General features: G+C 36.4%; 1 protein-coding gene across 5 annotated transcripts in view; it reads right to left on the reverse strand.

The window, feature by feature from the left end:
• LOC129745072 (uncharacterized) overlaps positions 1 to 25,503 on the reverse strand; it is a 247,377-nt gene that overhangs the window by 12,478 nt on the left and 209,396 nt on the right. For 3 of the 5 annotated variants that reach the window (XM_055737903.1, XM_055737904.1, XM_055737902.1), the window contains exons 3-4: positions 3,459 to 3,762; positions 2,684 to 3,372 (exon numbers count right to left, since the gene is read on the reverse strand). In XM_055737903.1, coding sequence (XP_055593878.1) covers positions 2,684 to 3,372; positions 3,459 to 3,762 — 993 coding nt within the window. The remainder of the gene's footprint in view (positions 1 to 2,683; positions 3,373 to 3,458; positions 3,763 to 25,503) is intronic. The other 2 variants (XM_055737907.1, XM_055737906.1) reach the window with 1 other exon arrangement.

A 25,503-nucleotide genomic window follows, 5' to 3' on the forward strand; every position in this document is an offset into this window, starting at 1 on the left:
AAGCTGAGAAACATGCTTAAGCTACACTATCAAAAAAAAATCCTTAATAAACCTTTCGTTATTATTTATTGGCCACAAATGCGTTGAATCCCAAAGATGGTGTTCAATATATAGTGTTCTTACCATACAATTTTCAAAAGTAAAAGCAAATGCTTCAAATTTTGCAGTTTAAATTGTTTCTATACTAACTCGATTCTAGTTACAGATTTTTATTTAAAATTTGGTTCTTGAAAAAACTGCAATATTGTTTGTTTTGTTTGTTTGATTTATTTATAGAGGCTTTTAATATTCAGTTTATTCGCCTCTTCAAACTGTAATACTATAGTATGATTATAATAATTATAAATATGTTGAACAATATGCCAAAACATATGGTATTTCCGGCAAATTTCTTTAAGAGAAGGTACACGTTTCTGTATCATCAATAACTTTTCATTAAAAATCAATTCCCGTTGAATCCGGAAAATTTGTAAAGGGTCCAGAAATGGGACACTTACGACAATGAAGTTCCATTTTTGGACCTGACATCACCTAAACTTTGTTACAATACCAACTATTCATCAATGAAGGTGCGAATCTTGAATTGGGGCATAATTGAGAATATAGAATAATTTTTTTGTAGGGTTTATGCATATAAACTATAATTAATGTGAACACAAATGTGTTCACACTACTGTGCTGATAGTGAAATTCTTTGAGATATTTATAACAGAGATATTTATAATTTTTGTGATTATTCAAAACGTTAAAAAGCTGTTATACTTTTTCCTGATGAGGTTTGATTTAAAATTCAATTTTCAATCAGTTTTTTGTTTTTTCTCGTAAAATCAAGCTGCTTATAGGTATTTTTGATCTAGGTCCAATGAAATGAACCAGTTTAGTACTAAAGCTGTAGGTTCAAAGTTGGAAATGTGAAACATTCAGATCTTTCTCCATCTTTCAATAACAGCAAAACCTAGGGTGAGTGCTCCTACTTTGGCCCTAGAGCCTACTTTAGTCCTAAAATGCCGAAAATTGTAAATAATTCATTTTGCTTGCATAGGATAAAGATGCTGCTATGTGCACAATGAACTCTTATTCTTCCTGAATCCTTCCATACCGCTTTTTGCCATAAAAAGCCTTTCTGATAAAATTTTCAACGTTTTCATAAATGACAGACAGCTCAGTTAGTGGGATGCGATGATTTTCTAAGTTTTTTTTTCATGTTCGGAAAAACATTATCTAAATATAACAAATGCGTATGAGTTTCGAAAACCATGAATCAAATTTAGAAGGAAACGTTAAATCAAATTTAATCGACAATTTCAAACACAGTTTTTCATTTCTATTTTTAATGATGATTCGAACCGAAAATCAAGATTTCCAAACTGGATACATAATCCTAAAGATGAAAACACAAGAAAAATTTCGATTTTAATTATGAGGAATCTGAATCTCTGAAATAAGTAAAATCTTAATTTTTAGTATTCTGAAATTAATTCCTATCAACGGTTGTTGGAAAAATTGTAGCTGCATTCTGAACCAATAGATTGGTTTTCGAGATTTTGACATCAGTTCGGAGTCAAGAGTGTCACATACTATCGAATAACCTCACTCTATTTATAATCAAAATTTGATTGAGAATAACAAATTTTGATAGTAGAGTGTAGAATACCTCGCTTGCTTTCGATGGTTCCTCATTGGGTTCCTATGGCCATGATTTTTTATTATTGAAAAATTGAGAGAAAATAATGGTATCAGTTCTCATTCAAAATTACAAAAAAACTACAGATTTTTATAACATTTACCACTGATGATCATATCTTTTTAGAAAAATTTAGCAACTCGACGCTTTTTGCAAAAGTTGGAACGATACATGAACCCATGGGTGAACTAGAATGATTTTCATGAGACGAAAAATAATTGTGATAATTTAATCCTGTGAGACTTAATCCTTTACTAAAGGGGATTTGATCCTGTACTCAAGGTATTCAGATTTGATCTTTTACTGGGTCCTTTATTCAAGATGTCCTAACCTTTGGCAAAAATCAAGGAAAATCCAGAGATAAAGGTCCTTTGACTATTTTTGGCTATATTCCTTCTCATCTCACAGCTTGTAAGTGTTAGATAAAAAGAATTCATTCATTCAAAAAAAGAAATTAATATTTGTTCCGGCCTAATTTGAGTAGTTAATAATCCCGGTTATAGAAGGATACTTGAAATAGTTTGAGTAATATTTAAATCACAATATTTTCCCATTTTGGGTTTGTTTCCGCCATTTCAATCAAACTTTGTATTGGAAAACATGTTGATGCAGATTTTAATAAAAATGCAATCATCAGTGGTTAAATTTTTAAAAAAACTTGAGACGTATTGAGACGAATTTTATATACATTATTTAAAATTGTGAATAATAAAATTGAATTTTTTATCCTGGAGTTCAATTAACATGTTTCTTTTTAATGTTTGTTTTAAATTCGCCGGTTTTAGTGCTATCAACAATTTTTCAATTTTGAACGATAAATTAAATGTTAGTCGCACGGTGTACGGTTTCTATACATGTGTTTTTACAAAATGTGGGTGGAAGGGCGGGGACGGAGCTCTCATGCTTGAATTCCATTGCAACAGAGATGGAGCAGGCAAGAACGAAAAGAAAGAAAGATATAAATGGGGAGCGCAAGTAAAATTGAAAACAGTAAATCACTTCTCTCTGCGTCTCTAGTTTCATCAACTGTTCATTCAACATCCTCAACAGATGCTCGTCATCCTCGATAGGAACGCCAAAGCTATTCTGATGACCTGAGGTGAATCCAAACGAATTGAGGCTTTTTTGGTCCCCAATAGAGCCCACCTGTTGTCTGTTCCGGTTGTCAGTTCCTTCCTGGTCGTCATCGTCATGAGAGATGGCATCGATGGCACGGGTTGTGTGTTCCCCGGTGTTTGAAGGGACGCCAATGTCCTCGAACTCGTCGTCATCGAAATTTCCCCGGCTTTTGGTGTAATCCTTGAGCGAAATGGTGCTGGTTTTGCGAATTGGGGCCCGAGTCGTGGTGCTGCTACTTGCAATGACCTTTACAACCTGGGCCGGAGTTTCCTCGCTCATGTTTTCCCGTTCCGTCGAGGTCCAGAAGCCTTCGTTCCGGTTCTGTTCGGTTTTCTTCACAAAAATTGCTAGCAAGTCGTTGTTGAGTCCGAACGAAAATTTGGAATTCGGTGTGGAACCATCTTTGGAGAATCCGACGCCCTTGTCCTTGTGGTCCCGCCCAAATGTGGTCACTGCTCCGCTTCCCAGATCATTCGTGTGGGTAAAATCGTTAAAATCTATCGATAGGTTCTCCTCCACGTTGTAGATGCCATTTTCGCCGAGCAGTGAACTGCTCATTATGTCCCTATCTATTTTGTGGAAAAATTGGAATTGAATGTTAAATAAACTAGATCTAATTTGAGGAATAAAAATTAACAAAGATCGATCTCCTTACCTACGACCAAAAAGTAAACGACTAAACCTAGCAAACTGCACACCATCAGGAGGGCCAGCGGCCACTTGACCACGCGCCACATCAGCTTCAGGGCCCGCCACAGGCAGCAGCGGGAATGTGGCGAAGGGCGGAAGAAGGTATTGATCGAGGAGCTTCCGGTCAGCGGGGTTTGGGAGCCGACCTTCCAGAAGTTGTAACACTGACGGTTGGTGGACGGATGAAGGTGATTGGGCAGAGAGTTGGGCCCCGAGGGCGATTGATCATCGTGGGATGCTGTCTCGGTGTAGCCACTGTACGGGGAGCCCTGGAATGGTGCGAGAAATGAAAATTATTGGTTCATGTATTCGCTAATTTTTTTTAATATGAAATAAGGGTTTTAAAACAATTTTCAGATTTAAAAAACCTTCGTAGTGATGATCAGCATCAACAATTCCAGGTCTTCCGTGTATTTAATATACCTTAAATTCATCACGCAGTGCTTCGAGCAACTCGTTAATAACTGTGATGAAGAGACCGGATGTAATGTGAATTCCTTGTGGTTGTTCATTATTTTTACAGATTTCCCCACTATAAATAATTCAGGTTGGCTAACGAACCGAGAAAACTGGGATTATTCTATATGACTCGTTATTCTCATATACAGTGGTAGAAATTCCTATATAGGCTCGCACATTTTATAGATCTTTCAAAATTTAAAGTCCTAGGAATATCTTTGCTAAATGTGTCTGAAGTGATTGGCAGAAGTTTTTATCAAGGGCGTGTGATATAGCTCAGTTGGCAAGTCAGTTGCTTCCTGAGCCGATGTCCCTGAGTTCGAACCCAAGAGTAAACATTGATCACAGTTGTAGTGGATAAGTTTTTCAATGACTGTCGGCCAACTGCACCGTTGATATAAGTCGTGAATGAGGATACTTGATCCCTGGGGATACTCTTACAAAGATCAAATGTTCTAGAAAAATGTGCCAAAATGAGCAAAATAACAATGCTTGTAGTTTAAATTTTTTTAACAAAATAATTGTTTGAGTAATTGAACTTTGTTTGAAATATTTCACAAAATGTAACTTGAAGATCTTTTTTCATCACTTTCAAATGTTCCTTACAATGGAAAATTATGAAAAAAATATTTGTTCCAATGTATCAATTGTTCGAGCGTAAAATGAACTTCATAATGCCATATTTTCAAAGCAATGGAAAACTCTCAACTTTTTTCAGAAAAAGTTTTATAAAATGTTGATTATGGGTACAATTGATCCCCTAGAGTTGGGTACAATTGATCCCCCTTCCAAACGGCATATTCTTCTTCTGAATTGATCGTTATGATTGCTGATTACGAAATTACTAATATTTATCAAACAATAGTTTGAAGAAAAGAGCAAAAATAATTAATTTTCTCCTAATTATAAAAAATAGCGCCTTTAAGTATGCCATGTTATTAGCGTTGAGACAAAGTTATTGAATTTTCTTCTTATGTCTGCTATAAATTGTTAAATGAGAACAAACATGACCAGAATAGTCAATTAACATTCTATCTTGGGGTTTTGTTTGATTTTTATACAAGGGTTACGGCTTCCTGAATAAAAGATCAAGTCTCCTTCAATAGGGGATCAAGTCTCCTCTAACTTCAGAAAAATCGCATTTTTTTTTACTCCCACGAAAATGCTTCTAGTTCATCAACGGGTTCAAGTATCGATCTAATTTTTGAAGCATAGAAACTTGAAGCTACAAGCTGTCAGAAAATGTCAAAGACGGCGAGTTGCTAAACTTTTCCAGAAAGATATGGTGAAAATAAGAAAAGGGGATCAAGTATCCCCACTCCCCCCTAAAGATGTTAAAACGACTGTAATCGAAACAAAAAAAAAAGTTTGGATCAATCCATTAATTGAGAGATGTGAAAGATATGAAAATTTTCAAAGATTTATAATTTTTAGTCAACTAGAATAAAAAGTCTCAAAAACCTGGCGTAATCCAATTGACTCAATGCCAAATCAAATATTTGACCCTGTTTTAATAACAGGTAAAGCTTAGTTGATTTAGAAATGGGACACTTTCTTTTACTGATAGCAAATTTCCTGGTTTTCGGATATAGACTATCTCCATGACATGTCCCTACGAATTCATTAATTTTCGAATCATTAATTAGTTAGCTCACCTACAATCAACAAAGAAAAAGTCAAATAATGTGGACTAGTAATCGAAAAATTAAGGCTTTTAAAGAATTTTAACGATAGACGATAGACATTTCTTTTATAATGGCCCTTTTAATTGATGAGAAATATGTGATATTTTTAGGAAATCTTTAAAAAATAAACATTTGTTTTGAATATTTTGATTATTAAAACAGCTATGTATAATAGTGTTGAAAATTCAAACAATTAGGCAATAAATTAGGGTTTCAGTTAAGGGGGGGGGGGGGGGGGGTAGGGTCTAACACTTTCAAAAAATCGATTTTTTTATTTTTTTATTTTCTTATTGTAAAACATTTCAAGAATGTTGTGTCAAATTTTCAAGTCAATTGGAGCACAACTGTAGAAATTATAGGCCTTTATCTCCTCCTATCTAATACTGCAAGAAAGCAAGAGCAGAAACTTCAAACGCGTTTTTCTCGAAAGCACTTTTTTAAAGTCCGTGGACATCGTCATTTGAAAACTACTTATCCGATTCTTTTCAAATTTGGAACATATTTTCTACATATAAAAAAACCAGACCCCAACGTTTTTCTTTTTTGTTTTTTTACTTTGGGGAGATTTTACAAGTGAAAAATGGCGGATTTTTTCGTGAAAAATCGTAGTTTTGACTTCAAACAGCCCCAAAAATTTCATGAAAAAATTTTTAAGTTAGATAAAAACGTTGGGGTTCAGAAAAACATCTATTAAAAATATTTTGCTCAGATTTTTTGACCTCAGATGATTCTGTGCTGAGATACAGTGTCCACCGCAAATCCTGTTTTCTAAAAGGCATCCTCGAAAGTGCTCCGTCACCGGCTTATTTTTCAATATTTTTCTACGAAAAAATTACTTAATGTTTGTTTAACAATGCTTTGTATAATGCAAAAAATTTGAATACATTTGTTTGAACGATAGCTCTAGAAAAAAATCGTGAAAATGGTGTTTTTTTATACCCGTTAGACCCTACCCCCCCCTTAAAGCAGATATACTTGGTTTACTCGCACTGGTCAAAAGTGTTTCCTGATCATATCCTTTAACCCACACTCCCAAAAAATTGTTTGCTAGGATGCAGAGGTGACCTCGGTCCTAAAGCACGAATTATTTCTTTTATCCCTTTCTCTTTTTTCCAAACTATCTTTTGACTACTAGGACGTGGCCGGCGCCGTTATTGATGATTAAAGAGAGAGCATCAGTTTTGGGCATTGTGAATGTGCTGTCAGTCCCAGACACCATTCATTTGACCTTTGAACAAAATTGATGGCCTCGGTCAATCATGGAGTAGCAACCATTGGCGATGTGGAATTCTTTTTTTTTAAGTAACAGAGCATTTTGGGTTCACTGATTCAGGTGGATGTGAGTAGTCAATCAAGCTAAGCTAAGATAATAAGATACGAAGTTACCGTCTTCGACAAAGTTGTTCAGCGGGAAATTTCCTTTCTAGAATTTATAAATTGTCTTAGAAAGTATCAGCAGGCTCGGTTGCCCAGAAAAAAAAACAAAAATGATGTTGATTTTTCAGTACAAAATATTCGATTATCCCATACAAACCTAAAAGTTTCAATTTACTCATGTATACGTTACTTAAAAATTCTGCAAAAATTCATGGATGAGTTTTGGACCAAAACAAAGCTTTTAAGACCCCAGGGCTTGAGAAATTCAAAAATGTGCCCAAATCGACTGAGTCTAATGTCATAACAGTTGTCAAGAAATTTGAAATTATTTATTTCATATCGAATAAGAAGAAAGTCGAATTTGAGTGAGACATTTTCAAAATAGTTGAAGAAAAGAACGATGATCCTTACACTTAAATATACCGTACTTTCTACCAGACCTATCCACACTAGACTGGCCCATAACAAAAAAATCCTTATATTCCACACGGCACCCCCTAGGTTGGTGCCTTTAGGTGAAAAAATGACTTTCTGAAAGTTTCAGGTCATTTGGCAGAAGCACGAGCTGGCGCAAAGGACTTAAAATTTGTATGGAGATTTTCGGCAAAATGTATGAAAAATCGACATACTTTCACTCTTTGTGTTCTAAAATATGTTTTCAGTATGTTAGAAAGCTCAGAATTTCAGGAATTGTAGTTCAAACAATGACAAACAAGTTTGTAGAAGATTGTGACGCGATACGAATTGACTGTAATTAGTTATTTGCAATTGAATGTGTGATTTTTTCGCATTTCTTAGATATATCGTGAACGGTGTATGGGCTAATAATCGCACTAAACCAAAACTCTTTTTCTATTCACAAAACAATGCAGCAGTTCATAGTTTTTCAAACATTCCATTCACCTTTCAGCAAAGATATTTGTTATAAAATAAGCTACAACTTTGCCGAGGACACAAACTTTCTATTTGTCATTTTCATTGTGTGACAATGCGATCAAGTAAGTACTAATAATCCATCTATACACCGTTCACGATATATCGAAGAAATATTATAAAAAATCACACATTCAATTGCGAATAACTCATCACAGTCAACTCGTATCGCGTCACAGTCTTCTACAAACTTGTTTGTCATTGTTTGAACTACAATTCCTGAAATTCTGAGCTTTTTAGCATACTGGAAACATATTTTAGAACACAAAGAGTGAAAGTATTTCGATTTTTCATACATTTTGCTGAAAATCTTCATACAAATTTCAAGTCCTTTGCGCCAGCTCGTGCATCTGCTAAATGACCTGAAACTTTCAGAAAGTCATTTTTTCACCTAAATGTACCAATCTAGGGGGTGCCGCGTTGAAAAAAATGTTGAAAAAATCATCTCATACAAATTTGGGCCAGTCTAATCCACACGGCCAGACAAAATTTTTAAGTAATTATTTAAAAGAAAATTCTGAACAAAATAGAAACAAAGAAAAAAAAAACATGTAATTTATTTTTTTCAGAACAGTAGCGTTATAATCGTATTTAGGGATAGAACAAAAAATGATATTCAATTTTAAATTAACTCTCAAAAAGCGTTTTTGACACAAAATCTAAAGATCAGAGAAATTTTTCACAATAACTGGGCATCCTGGCCAGACTTCACCTATCTCGAATGCTTTATTGAATTTATGAGCAGGCCCGGATATATCAAGAAAATTCGGAATAAACGATAATCAAAGCAGGCTGTGTTCAGCATCGCTAGTTAAACAACTAACTCATTCGAAGTTAGCGATCGCTAATTAAATACGCTAAATGTACTGAAAAAGTTATGGCATCAGCTTACAGCGCGAATTGCGAATCGCCAACTGTTGACCTACAAAAAGGCTAGAAAAAATGAAAAATTCTTCTTTTGTCCCCCCCCCCCCCCACTTTCGATTTTTCTGAAAATCTCGAAGAAGGGAATCAATATTAGTCAAAGCATGGGTTGGAGGAAGTACCCAAATGGGCCTAAGGGACCATCACAAAAAAGTATTTTATTGAAACTTGAAGAAAATAATCGAATTTCCAAACAATTAGGGCAAGCAGAGAAAAATATAAAATGTGGGAGATAGGAGTATTATATCCTTTTATGTTGCCTTGATTTTTTTTTAATTATGGTTAAAAATTTACTTGATTCATCGATTTTGTGCAATCTTTTATTGTATTCTTCTTCTGTGAATGTTGTGAACAGATGTGCTAATAGAGATAAAAATGAAGACACACTTTTCATCTTACTCCAGTACGCAATCCGTCACTGAGATCATTAGAAGGGGCCCATAATGATACCCAATGTCATCTCAACTTGATAAATGACAAATAGTTTATTCTATCAGTAATAATTCGAGTTCACTCTCTGCCTTCGAGCCGACCAGTCGCATTTTAAGAGTGTGCTTATTTCAGATCTAAAAGGCAACTGATTTTTTTTGTTGGATGCGTGAGTCAGTGAAGCGGTGATGAGTCCTTCACCAGGAGAAGACCATCCTGGGCGGACTGTCCCAGAATGGATGGACACGGAAAACCTGCGAGGGAGACTTTATTATATGTTTTTACGTGCTAAACCAGGTTATATATTTTCACAGAAAGAATCATGTCTAGGAGCATTTCTAGACATAGAAGGAGCATTTGATAATGTCTCGTTTACATCAATAATGGATGCGACACTACTTCATGGAGTGCCTAGTGTTATAACAAACTGGATTAGCGCAATGCTAAGTAACAGGAATCTTCATTCGTCTTTAAGACAGGCTTCAATAACAAAAGTTAGCACACGTGGTTGCCCACAGGGAGGTGTACTATCACCTCTTTTGTGGAACCTAGTTGCAGACGGCTTGTTGAGAAAACTCAATGACCGTGGAATACCAACCTATGGATTCGCAGATGATTATCTTCTGCTGGTAAGAGGTTTGTGCATAAGCACATTATTTGATATAATGCAACAAGCTCTGCGCTCTGTTGAACGATGGTGTTCTCATGTAGAACTTTCAGTTAATCCTCTAAAAACTAATATTGTTTTATTTACTAAAAAACGTATCACCCGCGGGGTGCGCCCTCTGCTGTTTTATGGTTCCGAAATCACCGTGTCTAATCAAGTTAAATATTTGGGTGTCATTCTTGACTCCAAATTAAACTGGTCTGATCACATCGAATTCAGAATCAAAAAAGCATGCATGGCCTTCGGACAATGCCGACGTGCAATCGGAAAAAACTGGGGACTCAAACCCAAACATATTCACTGGATTTACTCCACAATAGTTAGACCAATTCTGGCCTATGGGTGTCTAGTGTGGTGGCAGAAAGGAGAAGTTGCAACAGTTCGGACTAAACTAAATCACCTTCAAAGAATGTGTCTTTTGGGGATGTCCGGATCGTTCACTACAACTCCTACTGCAGCACTAGAGGCTCTGTTTTCTATCAAACCTCTACACTTGTTCCTAAAACAGGAAGCCTTCTCATGTGCTTTTCGTCTACAGGCAGTTGGTCTCTGGCTGTCAGGAAATATCGAAAGATCATCGAGTCATACAAATGTGTGGCCTGAATTAGTTAGATTAAACAAGTTTAATCTAGCGCCAAACGATTTAACACTCTCGAGTAGTTTTCCCTACATGGGGTTTAAAGTCAAATTTCCTTCTCCTCAAGAATGGTTATCAGGTTTCGTAGAAGACCAAATGTCCTCTCATATTGTATTCTATACTGACGGTTCATTATCAAACGGCCGTGCAGGTGCAGGAATTTACTGTCACGAGTTGAACATAGAATATGCTCAACCTCTAGGAAAATATTGTACAGTCTTTCAGGCTGAGCTATATGCTATTATGTATGGAGTGCAAATTGCGCTTCAAAAGAGGATTATGTTCAGAACAATTTACTTCTGTTCAGATAGCCAAGCAGCTATCAAATCACTCAGTGCTTCCAGTTCTAGATCAAAACTGGTAATCGCATGCCGGAAAGCAATCGAAGAACTTGCTGAAGGCAATGGATTAAACCTTCTATGGGTACCCGGACATAAGGGAATTTTTGGAAACGAATGCGCCGACGAACTCGCTAGAGCTGGGTCGGAAAAGGAATTTTACGGACCAGAGCCGGCTGTCCCAATATCACCATGTTGGTTCAGAAACCAAATTCAAACTTGGTCCTCTAACCAGCATGAACGATACTGGGAAGAGTTGGACACTTGTCGTCAAACTAAATTATTTTTAGAAAAACCATCTCCAATCATATCGAGTTACTTATTAACTTTAAATAAATCTCATTGCAGCATCTTGATCAGAGCACTCTCCGGTCATTGTAAACTTAACTATCATATGCACAACATTCAGCGTGCTGAATCTCCAGTATGTGGTAGTTGTGAATCAGATGTGGAAGATCCCTTCCATCTTATATGTAACTGTCCCTCATTTGCCAGACTACGTTTTCGTACTCTGGGATCTTACGCTTTAAGCGAATCTGAGTTTAAGAAATTAAACTTAAAAAACATTCTATCATTCCTTACCGAATGTAGAAAAGAGCTTTAATGCTAATAATCCCTAGTGGAAAGGCTTTATGCCATCTTAAATAGATTGAATTTATTTCTTCCTTTTATAGGTTTTTCAGGTTTCTCAGGTAAATTATGAAATCTTGGATAAAAAAAGGCTAGGCACAATTTTCCCGTATGTTTGGATAACGTGCCGCTATTAAGCCTACCCCCATTCTGATACGTGCTAAACCAGGTTATACGCTTCCCAAAAACCCGTTCGTGATTGGGAAATCAGTAGAGGAACACGCAGGAAAGGTGGAAGGAGGCTACTATGAAAAACGCAAATCATGGTATGTCATCAAAATTCGTAGCAAGGACCAAGGTAGGAAGCTATTCACTCTAACCGCATTGAAAGATGGTACGCCCATCAAAATTGGCCGCCATCCAGAGTTGAATTCGCGAAAGTTTGTGGTTTTGTGTAACGAAGTGGATGATATGTCTGAAAAAGAAATAGAGGTTGAGCTTGCTCCTCAGAAAATAACAAATGTTCGTCGTATCACTAAGAAAACTGCTAGTGACATCGTTAACACACCAACTCTGGTGTTGACGATTAATTGTACTGTTGTACCGGAATACATCAATTTTGGATTACTAAGAGTTCGAACAAGGCCCTATTATCCCCAACCGATGTTGTGCCGGCAGTGCCTTACTTACGGCCACACAAAAGCAAGGTGTAATTATCAGATGGCGTGTACAATTTGCTCTTATAACCATGAAAGCGCAAATTGTACTTCAAAAATTAAATTTTGCCGAAATTGCAAGCAAAACCATTCCCCTACCGATAGGTCCTGCCCAATATGGGTTTTTGAAACTGATGCTCTAAAACTCCAAACCGAAAAAGGAATGACGCTAACAGCCGCACGCAAAATAGTTGACAGTAATAATTCCAACTCATCGCACGCTCTTTTTTTTTAACTCAAAATTAAGTATGACCGAGGTTCAAAACATAGTTCGATTCTATGAACTTAAAGTTAAGTACCCTTTTTTCCTCCTTGCGATGGATCAAAACGGAGTTCGAACTGCGAACTCAAAATTGATCCCTTTTTTTTCCTTCGGCGAGGGATCAAAGCTGAGTTCGACCTTATGAACTAAAAATTGAAATCTCTTTGTTGGACTGAAAACACTTAGCGAGTTCAGTCCGAACCGGAACAGCAACCAACGAACACGTCGCAAAATTATGTCGTTCCGGAACAATTACCGGACGACTATGAAGGAATTTCATAATGAATGCATGTTCACCGTGTCAGCGTAAAATTCTGTCCGTCATTGTCATCATATGGTGAGCGGCTTGGAATGTCCGGAAACTTCCGGATGTTGTTTACTTCCCGTGGGAAGTAACATCCGAAAGTTTTCTTTGACCGGGAATGTCAAAACTTTCCACCGCTCTGTAATTGCAATGCAATGTACCGGAACAGCAGCATCCGGGTACAACCAATTTTAATCATCTTTTAATTCCCTGAAAAAAAGCTACCCTCGAAAAAAAAAAGGATAAATTCGAGTTTGGCTGCCGAACTTAGTATTGAGTATGCCTATCAGAACTTTTTATTTATTTTTTTTTTTTTTTATTATTTTTTATTTCTGCTTTTTTCCTTAGGAAAAAGCCAGTTGAAGTTAAGTTACATTGAAACCTATTCTTCAATTGGCATAAAAACCCTTCAAATCAGTTTTACAATCATTTTACAATGGTTTTTCAGTTAGGCAGATACAATCCCAGTGAGTTGAACTCTTTTAAGGGATTGCTATTTCTAGTTACATAGCTATCAATTAACACTTTACATTAATCAGGATATTTAAGATTTTTTTTTTATGTTTCACTTTAAATGCTGTATGGTTCTGGTGCACGTTGATCTGATGGGGCAGGCGGTTGGCGGTGGAGGGTGGCGGCGAGGTGTGGCGGTGGCTAGGGGAGGCGGAAGAGAAGAGCAAAAGAAATTCTATGTAAGATAGGAGTTTATCTTTCTTTTGAAGTTCAGCTTTAGGTGTTTTTTGAAGTTTTCTATGGTACGACAATTGAGGCACAGTGTGGGCAAGTGGTTGTACAGTTTTGCTCCGATGAACGATAATTTTCGGCGTCCGAATTCGTTGTTTGTTCGCGATAGAATGAAAGTAACGGCTCTTCTTGATGATCTTTCATTCAATGAGGTCTGCAGAGTTGAGTTGCGGTGCTGACTGGGTTCAGTTACCATTTTTCTCACGTGTACTAGCATCTGGAGCTCGTATAACGCTCTTAAGGGTAGAAAAGAATCAGCTTCGTCAGCGTAAAGAAGGCGTGTTGGATACAGGTATGGTTTGCGTAAAACGGCTTTAATACAGCGATTCTGGATAACTTGAAGTTCACGTAGAGTTGATTTACTGGCAGCTCCCCAACAGGAAACAAGATAGCTCAGTCTTGAGTGTACCATAGCAAAATATATTTTCTTTAGACAAGAAACAGGGACGAAAGCAGAAATTTTCCTGAGCAATCCACAGAACGTACTAAGCTTCTTTTTTAAAGATGTTATATGGGCAGACCAAGACATCGTGGAATCTAGAACCAATCCAAGGAATGGATATTCCTTAACTTCATCAATGATTTGGCCTTCAACTTGTAATGGATCGTGGGCTGGCGATGCATATCTTGGTGATCGAATGAACATATGTTTCGTTTTGGAGAGATTCAGGGAGAGAAGGTTGGAGGCGAAATATTGTTTTAGCAGCAAAATATCGTGCTCCATATTTACACGTATTACATTACAATTCCCACAGCGGTAGAAGAGTGAGGTATCGTCGGCAAATAAGCGAAGCTTCCCGTGGAGGTGCAATTTAGCCAGATCATTGATGAACAATAGGAAAAGTATAGGCCCTAGGTTGCTACCTTGGGGCACTCCTGTAGAAATATGCCCAAGGGAACTACACGCACCGTCAACAGTTGTATATTGCATTCGGTTGGATAAATAACTTGATATTAAATCATTGGCGGTTCCTCTTATACCCAGGTACTCTAATTTTTGCACAAGTATACCATGATCAATGGAATCGAACGCTTTTTTCAAGTCGATGAAGAGTGCGCCTACAAGTTCCTTTTTGTCCAAAGAGTCATATATATCCTGAACCAACTCAATAGATGCCGTTTGAGTACTGGAACCTTGCCGGAATCCGTATTGGCAAGAATAGATTAGGTCGTATCTTTTTGTGAACGCATCGATCCGATAAACTATCAATTTTTCGAGTATTTTATCTAGAACAGATAAACAGGAAATCGGCCTGTAGTTGTTTACATCCGTGGGACTGCCTGATTTAAAAACCGGAACAACACGAGCAGTCTTCAGACAGGGCGGGTAAACTCCAGTACATATAATTTCATTGAAGATATCACAAATGAACGGCGCAAAAAATTGGTACTCTTGCTTGATAAAAGCGGCTGAAATGTTGTCAGGACCTGTTGCTTTTTTGCTGCATAGATCTTTGATCAGCAAAATTAATTCAGTATACGTGGCTGGCTGCAGAAAAATGCTACGTTGATTTGAAGTGATCGTACCGAATTTACGAAAATCTCGATCACTATTTATAGAAGCAGTTAGATCAGGACCAACGTTACAAAAGAAGTTGTTAAATATTTCGCAAATTTGAGGAGCATCGGTGTGAGTAATTCCATCAACTATAAGTTTTGAAGGTTTTTCGTGGCGTTGATTACGGCCCAGTACTTTGTTTATATTCAACCAAGTCTTGCGTGGGGAACAATCCAGAAGTAGTTTTTCATAATATTCGCGCTTACATTGTGTTTTTTTCTGTTGCAGTTTTTTTGAAACATGATCAAGAAGCTCAGAAATCGTTTGGTCATTAGGAAATCTTTTATGTCTCTTTAGAGTTTTTTCCTTTAGTTGAACCAACCACCAAAGATCAAAAGTCATCCAAGGACACGAATCTTTCAATTTGGCTGTCACTTTTTTTTGTTTAGTGCATTCGGCTATCAATGAATTGTACGTGTTGATAACATGTAACAGTTTTGAGTTAGCATCTACATTAGTAGGGAAATTGTTCATCGAATTCCGGAAAAGATTGCTTAGTTTACTGTGATCTATTATTTTTTTAACTAGTATCGTAGAGTTCCTTTTACAATACAGTCTGAGTACAGATGATATTATGCAATGATCACTAAGGTCGGTGTCTATCGTTTCATTTTGAACAGTGTTAGCAAGTCGTGTAGAACAGATAACATGATCTAAATTATTCTCGCTGGCGGGTCGTGTGGTGTAGGTGTTTGTAACTAAAGCATTGTATGACGATAGCAGACGCAAGTATTCGGAGACAACATTGTTGGTAGGCATGTTCACTGGAATAGTTTTGCTATTGCCCAGTCAAACTCAAAGTTGAGGGAAGCCACCGAAGTGCTGTTTTGAACCAAAACTACTTAATTTTGAGTTTAAAAAAAAGAGCGTGCGTATGCCGACGCACATAATCTGCACCGAACAAAACAACCAGACCAGCAAGCGCCACAACGAGAAGTTTCGATCCAACAAGAAGACAATCAACAGCAGCAGCAAACAAGCAACGAGATAGCGAAGGGAGATCGCTTCACTGCAGCCACCACAAACCCAATTTCCGTGTTGGATGCTGATTCCCCCCCTAGGAAAAGAATCACATCACAGCCGCCCCCTCCCGTGCCGACAGAAAATGTGGAAGACAATCGTCTACCCACAGTTGGAGACAACTGTCCAATTTTGACCCGTTCACGGAGTGCAAATCGCATCAAAACTTATCCTCATTCCTCATCCCATCCTGACCTTCCGTCGATCCTCCCCCCCCCCCCCCCCCACTTTTGCTTTGTATAATTGACCCCCGGTCCTAAGAAACTTGTAAAAGTAAATGGCCTTAATAAAGAACTATTTGAATATAAAAAAAAAGTAATAATTCGTGAGATTGATTCAAATCTATGGGGGCTAGCGGTCTTTAATTAGTGGAACCAAAAAAATGCGGAACTTTTTAATTCGCTAGCTAAATCAAAATTTAGTGGCAGAAATAAATCGCTAACAAAAAGTTAGCGTACTTATAAGCGATTTGCGGATCAGCGCTTTTGTACCGAACACTGGAAGTAGGTTTTAGGTTGGATTATCCATATGTGTTGTGAGCCTACTAAGTGAAATAATTCTATTGAATCACAGCAATCCAAAGTTTCCTTTTAATTCAACCACGGTAAAATAAAAGTTCAGATATCGGTATTTCAATAGCAACTTACTATTTCTTTCAGTGAGCATTTCTATTGGAAACGTCGAAAAGAATATCACAATAAACAGGAAGCTGTACACTGCAAGTTTTTTATCCCAAGTAACACTGATTGTTTTGTAGGACTCTTTAAGCCTCTTATGAAACATAAACTTGGTCTAGTAGCCTACTATTAAACTTTAAATGTTAGTTGGGATACCACGTTAACAGTCTACTCAGCTAGAAAGACCTCGACGTGATCAAACCACACTTCTTCGTGACTAAGCCAGATCCCATTTTGCGTTTTTTAAAACACCACAACCCAAGAGGTCAAATGGGAAGTCTTTCAGCATCTAATGTACACTTCGGATCTGATTGATCTGGTATCAATACTTTTTCCGCTCCCTGCTAAACCACAGGAAGGAGGTTACATATGATACCAAAAAGTCCTCAAAAGCTTACTCGACCGCTATTTAAAAAAAAACAACCACAACAAAACGGTCTAGAAGAAGGAAGATTTTCAAAGTAATGTTTAAGTTAAAAACGCTACAAACTCATTCTCCGGATACACCTAATATGTTTCAACGAAACTTTCAGGTTTTGATGAAGTCGTAGCTTTTCCGACATTACTATTGGATATTTTATAAAAATTACCCTACATCATTTGAAAAATTTGACAAGTCTGTTATTGTCTAAATATTCAGAATAAATATTCGACCTAAAACGAACACAAACACATATAGAATCTCAATGAAATTTGATGTTCCCTCGAAGAGATTCCTTTTATTTAACTCTAAGCGTACATCATTCAAGGATATGATGGCTAGCATTCAAATTCAAATTTTATGGTTTTTTTTATTTCTAAATATTCCTGAAGCTTTTCGTTTCAATATGCAAATATTTTATTTTCAGTTAAATTCCAGCAAATTTTAATATAAATGTCCATTTTTTTGGAATAAAAACTGATAAATATAGTAACAATCAATTTTGCTATAAACATTTTACACTTAAGTATATCTACATTTAGTTATACATTTTTCAGAAACAAATGAAAACACTTATTTTCGTAAATGTTACCATTTTTTAACTTGACCGTTGAACCTTAAAAATTCAACCTTCAGAGACACTGTGTCGTTGAATTTTGTTTTCATTTGTCATCACACAAAAATATTTCCGAACATCGAACCGGGCCGCAGTAAACAATATTCACCGACGCATTTCCTCCTACAAAAATGCATCGTCCACCTCAGCTTGTGCTGTCATCTTGAACGAGAAAAACAAGGAGCCGAGGTACAATATTTACGTTGCACCAGGGCTACACGCATGTAAGTCGTAAATTGTCTCGGAATTTGACACACGAGATCGGGTGTTTCGGGAGGAATTTCTCCGTAGGTACCCAACCTGATGGCCATCCTTGCAGGGATTGCCGGACTGAATCGAACGATAACCACAGGAAGTTCGTGGGGAAGCGATTGCGTAAAAATAAGACGACATCGATTTAAACTTGTGCATATTTTTAAGTGCAAACAGTGCACAATGGTACGTTTATTTTTTTTTAGAATGAATGATTAAAAGTAATGTAAGCGAGATTAAATTTTGATATGTTTTTTTTTTATAATTTGATATTTAAGAAAAGTTTGCTTACTATTTTTTTTTACTCGAACAGATCCAAATTATAATTTTCCAAAGAAAACTACTTTTTTTAAGTAATAAAAAATCCATGAGGTCCTTGGCGCACTGTGCCAAAAATGGCCTGAACTTTACAGAGTGATATTTGGTGAAAGCCTTTCGGCAGGGCCCGGTCAATATCTGCCGGAGGCCAGGCAGCGCATTACACTTTAGGTATTGACCGGATCGGGTTATCGATTGAGCTTGAACACGGTTTTCCATTGATATGCAGATCGGAATGCTGAATTAAGTCGCTCAGACTAATTGAAAATTAATGTTGGGTGCCGTTTTTTTTCGTCGTCGTTTCTCTTAACGGAGAGCTCTTGGTGCGTGAGATATTTGTGACGAAAAAAAACCAACTGAAGCAAGGAAAATTTTTTCATTTGCATATGAAAACGTAATCGTAAATTGAGATATGCGGTGGACATTCAGCTGACAGTTGAATTGGGATACGTTTTGCATAGCGTATTTTATGTTATTAAAGATATCAGGATATAAAATTTAACAATGCAAAACATTTATCAAGATCTGCTGCCGTCGAATTTTTCTACAAAACTATTTCTGTTTCAGCCGTATGTGATGTAAATCCAACTGTTTTTACATCACATCATGCACTAATAGACATAGTGAAGTAAAAAAATGACAGCCTTGGAAAAAATGGCGTTGTGAAATTTTCAAAATTAACGTCAAGTTTCAAAATTTTTACCACTGTATCTCAGGTTACACATTTATAAGATAGTGCAAATTTGGTGAATTGATTGATCTATCTTACGCAGTAAATTTGAACAAAAAATATCATCAGAATTAAGAGTTATGGAAGGTTAAAATTGAAGTGACAGTGCACGTGTTTCATATTCTTATAGAATTTTTAATGGTACTGCGTATATAAAAATGAATATTTGTCTGTCTGTTCCCTATATAGGGGAACTGGGGGTAAGACGCCCACGTTAAGAAGAACCTTTCATTATTCGTGAATGAAGAATGCAATCCAGTAAATTCGACAATAGTTTTGAAAAGGGGACTGTTCTTCACCAGAAATATACAAACAGGAACACTTATACCAATTATATACGTCTTAAACGTTAAATTCTGAAAGGCTTTCTAAAGTATGAAATCCATTTCGTTTGGGGAAAAGTGCGCATATGTGCGTATCTAAACGCACTGTTTAACGATCAATAAGTGATTATTAATTCAAGGCCTCCGAAAGTGTTTTCCAGGTAAAAACACTTCTTTTCTACTTCACAGATGGAAAAATGTATTGCTCCGCGCATTGCTGCCAGATATACTGAAGTTTTTGTGAATAGTTAATAAAGTCTATATTAAATTTAGGAATTTTCAATATATTCGTTCACATTCAAGTTATGTTTTCCAATTCATCATATAAATATTCTTAAAATTGTTGTGATGAAAACTACATACAAATTTTAACAAATATGAAACATGCTTAAAGATAAACGGGCATGGCGCGTTTTGCCCTGCCTAGACATGTTTAGTAAAAATCGTTAAAAAATGAGAAAATATATGACCCATTATTTTCAAGCGAACAAGTTTTTTTTAAATTCAAATTTAGCCAAAAATAATGATAATCCCAAAAATACACAATAAATAAGAAAATAGAATTCTAATACCATATTCCTACCCATTATTAGCATACACTCAAAAAATTATAAATTTGGCTAATAAACCAATTATTTTCAAAACAAATTACAATGAAGGTTTCAAATCAATTCTATTTTCGGTAAGTCATTGATAAATTTTCCAAAATGATGTTCCTTATTTTGAATTTAAAATTTGCTCCAAAAAATTTCTAAGCAGTCTAGTTTTCAAATTCAAAATAAATATTTCCAGAATACAGATTAAAACAAACTTAACTCCAAAATAACTATCAGATTTTCTTCTTCTTCTTCTTCTTCTTCTTCTTCTGACACCAACATGGCCCAAACTTGTTTGCATCCTGAAAAATGAAAAACTTGCGTTCCTCATTTTTCTTTTCAACATAGTATCTGATACATAGAACATGCATTGCAGATACTACTACGGCCAGGCCAACCATGTGATGATAAACGCAAAAGATACATGAACAAGGGGGAGATGAAGCGTGGAGTTCCTTGCCAAACGCTTCATATGATTGTGTATGATTTGGTTATAAATTTAAAATAGAATATAAATGAATAAACAGATTAAAAATAATACAGCACGTGCTCACCAAATCAAAGGTAAACTATAATTATGGATGATTCAGGACGCAAGAATAGGTTTAGCTGCGACAACAAACTCTGGAAACTCGGCTTGACTGGATCAGGGGATGTTGGGAAAACTGCTTGCTTTGCTTCTTCGCAGGAACCGAGGCTAACTAGTAGGTCTTCTTTAGGGTGGGCCCCTATTCCAGAGTCCGGTCGTTTCCATTTTTCGAACTTTAGCCACTAAAAGCTTCCAATTCCGAATATTTCACATATATCACAAATTGCAGCAAATTTTCCTGTCAAGAAATAAACTCATCCACCAATTCCAAAATAACTATCCGACCATGTAAATAAATTAAATATGTTAAACTGTAAGAAAATGATAATAACAATTGTGATTTATTATTCATCTTAATTTTCAACTCTTTTCTTCATTTTCAACTGAATAGATTCAAAAATTCCGGTATAGTAATTTGTGCTTGAACATGAAATATTTAATCACGATTTGAAATTTGAATTTTCGATTAGGGAAAAAATCCATTTTGAAGTTAAAATATTATTATTCATATCCCTTATGATCAAGAAAACTTGTAAAAAGCGTCAAAAAAGAGAATGATTAATGTATCCCTAAAGCACAAATTCTAAACAAAGACGAAATCGATTTTTAAATCAAATTTAAAGTGGTTTGATAAATTTCTGCAACCATGTTTTACGGTCATGGGAGTCCAGTACTGGTTTTTTTTTTTATTTATTAACATTTTATTAGCAGTTGGATTAGTCTGAAGACTGTTGTTAACTGCTCAGCCAGAGAATTTACAAATGTGATGTGCACGTGACTCCGTTGCCTTCATTGGAGGTAGACGCTTAGGGTTCCCGGCTGGTAAACTTATCATGACTATTTTGCTACAAGGGTTAGGATTGGTCAGGGTAGGAAAGGGGCAGGAGAAAGGATTGCAAAGCACAAGGATAATTTCCTATCCTAAGCTCCCAAGAGTCCATGTAAGTAGGTTTTACCGCGCCTACGTCGCGTTGCTTTTGGAGGTTGTCCTGGGAGTGCAATGCAAAAAAGTTTGTTTTTTTATGGCGAAGCAAAGAGGCATCAAACCCCCCGACTAACCAAACTGTCTATATGCCGTAAGGCTTCGTCAAGGTGGGTTAATGCCACTTAGCTGAATTAACTTAAGATTCATTGAAGAGAAATAACTTAAGATGTTTCTTGAATGTGGATAGGTTTCTAGCGTTTTTAATTTCCATTGGGAGTGAATTAAAAAGAATCATTCCGCGGTGAACTAAGCTATTTTGCGCAAATTGTGTTCTAGTTCTTGCTATGAAGAAGTTCATGTTACCAACGCTTCTTGTGTTTCTGGAATGAATGTTATTGATATATGTAAGATCAAGGTTTGATTTAAGCAGATTTTTCGAGATTTTATAAAGAAATGTTAATGTTTCAAATTTGTTTAACATTTCCAGTGGAAGTAGATTTGGATTATAAAGTAATCTTGAGGGAAACAAAGTTGGTAGCATTTTCACATATTTTAGAGCTTTATTTTGTAGGATTTTCAAACGATGCAAGCGTGTTTCAGCTGCATAACCCCAAATAGAATTCATATATATATGATGGGATTGAATGAAGGCGTGATAAACTTGCCAAGCTGTCGTTTCTGTTATGTATTTTCGTATTCTCCGTAGAACAAATACATAAGGGGTTATTTTTTGCAGGTCTGATTTATATGGTCATCCCATTTCAGCTTTTCATCAAGACAAAGCCCAAGATATTTAAATTTAGACACTTGTTCAATCTGGATTCCGTTGACTGACAGAGTAAATGTTTGAGAGTAACCTCTTAAAGAAAACATCATGAATTTAGTTTTCTGTAGATTCATACAAAAATAATCCGAAAGAAGTTCGATATCGCATTCAATTTGAGCCTTCATATCATCCAAATCTTCGGTTACGTAGAGCAATGTTGCGTCGTCTGCATACATTTGGAGTTTTTCTTTCAGGGATAATTGGAATACATCGTTTATATAAATATTGAATAATAGTGGCCCAAGAACAGAACCTTGAGGTACATCATATTTTATAGTTTTTGGTGAGCTAAAGCTCGACCCCATATAAACTGATTGAGTTCGGTTTGAAAGGTAAGATTCCATTAATGATAATGAAGTTTGTTCAAAACCCATTTGATTCAACTTATTCAGCAAAATTTAATGATGCACACAGTCAAATGCTTTGCTGAGATCAATAAAAATACATGATACATTTTTTTTCTTATCGAGATTCATAGTTATTCCATTTATCAAGTTTGTTACTGCGGATAGAGTATTAGATTTCGGAACAAAGCCAAATTGGTTTCGATTTATTATTTGATTATTTTGGCAAAACTCTTGAATTTGCTCGAAGAGTATTTTTTAAAAAATTGAAACATGCCAGAAAAATAATAATATTGAAAAAAGTTATCGATCTTACCCCGTTTTACGATACTCCACATCTTACATCCCTTTTCACATCACAAATCATCTTCGAATTGCTCGGGGCTAAGTTATACATTCGCTGTTCAAACTTTGTGACTTAGTATTCAGCATTATCAGCAAATCACCATTCATCTTTTCCAATGAAGTGGTCTAGTTGCTTTTCCTTACTTTCCCCACATAGAATCACTCGCATCGCACGCAGGAAAATTTCTTCCCGAAACTATGGTATAAAACTTTTCGTCCAGACCGTGAGTTGGTCATCCCAAATAGTATCACCAAAAATTAAGTTGTTTAAATCATGTATCATGAATTTAAAAAAAAATATGACGAAAATAGCCTTTAATCAATGAAATTGAAAAGTAGAAAAAAAAACAAAAAACGTGTTACAATTTTCTGTTCAACAGCAAATCAATTAAAATTAAGTTCCAGAAGCTTTATTAGACCCGCTGCAAAAGATGGCTTTTTGTTCCCAAATGTTTTTTCGATGCCTTTTGGGTCACGAAGCATCAGTGTAAATTTTGAAATGATTTAATTGATTTCTTAATTAGCGCAACGCGTTTCAATTTTGTATGGAAATTTGTATGGAAGAAGAAATTTTTGCACATTAAATCATCCAGAAAATTGATTTTGGCTTGATATTGATTTTTGGTTTTGACAATTTTTAAGCTTCGTTTTTGCTAACATGACAAGCAGTTAAGCATTTAATGGAAAAAATTATAACCATTTCCAAATAAAACATCTGAATCCATTGAAAAGTAAATCCATTGAAAAGTAAAAGTAATAGCAGACTTTGCTTGCTAGTGCTTTTAATAATTTGATGAAATGTTTATCAGGTTATATAAATCAATAAATTCCCTGGCTATGCAAAGCAGTTTTGTGAGTTTTTTTTCTCATCTTACGGTTACACAGCTTCCAAATAGGCAGTCAAAAACGCAAAAATTAAAAAAAAAAGATTTTGTTTTTTTTTGTTAAAACTTGAATAACTTTTTTGGAGTACAAATTGGGTTTGTGCTTTGTTCATATGAATTGTACTGTAAGAATCAAGGAATATTTTTCATCCAAAGTTTTTTTTTTAACTTTAAGCACATCTCTGGCGATTTTTGAGTGAAAAATTTTGTTTACCCATACAAATTTTCATACAAATTTCCATAAAAATTTAAAACTCGTATCGCTAATTCAGGACTGGATGAATCGCTTCCAAAATTTTTATTGCTATTTCTGGCAGAAAAAACAACCAAAAAAAAGTTATGGGAGGTTTAAAAATTTAAGAATTTAAAATTACCACACAAAGCTTGCAGCGGTCTAAGCTTCATACTTCAGAAATTGATTTTGATAATCTTATTTTCTACTAAATTTATATTTAGAGTGATGATTCTTTATATTGAGCATTTGATAAATCAAACCAGAATTTATTACTTAGCTGGCCAGAAGGACCAGCTATAACTGCCCTCGAATTCCTGGTCAAGCCACGGGAATTCTAGTGAGGGTGGGCTCACATGCGGCCTCTTTTGCTTGGCTAAGCTAGAGCAGAGGTTTCGGAGAACCTCGGGTCGGCTTCTCGCAATGATGCACCGGTCGGTAGTTCGGAAGGAAACACAAACGCTATCTTAAAGTTTTCATGTCCTGTTTATTTATAAACTTACGTGTTAAGTGTAGGTGTGTAGTGTGTTGCTGCTGCTGCTGCTGGAGGGCCGGCCGGCTGATGCTGGGATGGTTGTCCGATGGAAAATCCTGACTTGGTGGGTCAACAATCTACTGACCACAGTGCTGGTTGGCAATGGAGGTTAGATCGCCCTCGTGGTGGAGCCAACCTTCGTTGTGGTTGCCCTGGATGGTACACGCAGGTGTAAAACACCGCGTGCTCCTCAACAGAGCCTCGAGTCCGGAGGGACACGTTCGAGCTTTCATTAACCCGTTTGAAGGGGTCGAACAGTGCTCTCTAGGACCGGATGTTGTTGTATCTGGGTGGCTGTGGTGGATGGTCGTGTGGGGGACCAACTTTTGTTCGTTCTCTCGATGCCCGCCGGACTTGTAGTTCGAGTCCGTGCGCAGGCTCCTCAGTGGAGAAACGGAAGCAGATCTTGCTCACTGGCCCATTTGACTTGGACAAACAGGAGCTTTGTCGAGTCTCTTGACCAAAACTACTGGATCACAGTGGATCAGTCTTCTTGACCGTAAGCGCTGGGTCAAATCTCTTGACTGGAACCGCTGGGTCCTGGTGGATTGAATATGGGGTTAGGATGGGGTTTACAGCAATCACTTAATAAACTCACTTGATTCGCTTTATTCGCTCAACTTAAATTATCTTTTCCACATATGTTGACTATATATTTCGACTCTTTAAATTACAGTACGTGAACGTATACTTTGGCCACTATGGTCACTGTGTAGCGATGTGAACCGTGTGCTGGTCGAAGGTGGAAAGGATATGCGAATCTTAGTTAGTGAT

The sequence above is a fragment of the Uranotaenia lowii genome, chromosome 2 (genome assembly GCF_029784155.1).
Source record: "Uranotaenia lowii strain MFRU-FL chromosome 2, ASM2978415v1, whole genome shotgun sequence".
NCBI classification, from domain to species: Eukaryota; Metazoa; Arthropoda; class Insecta; order Diptera; family Culicidae; genus Uranotaenia; species Uranotaenia lowii.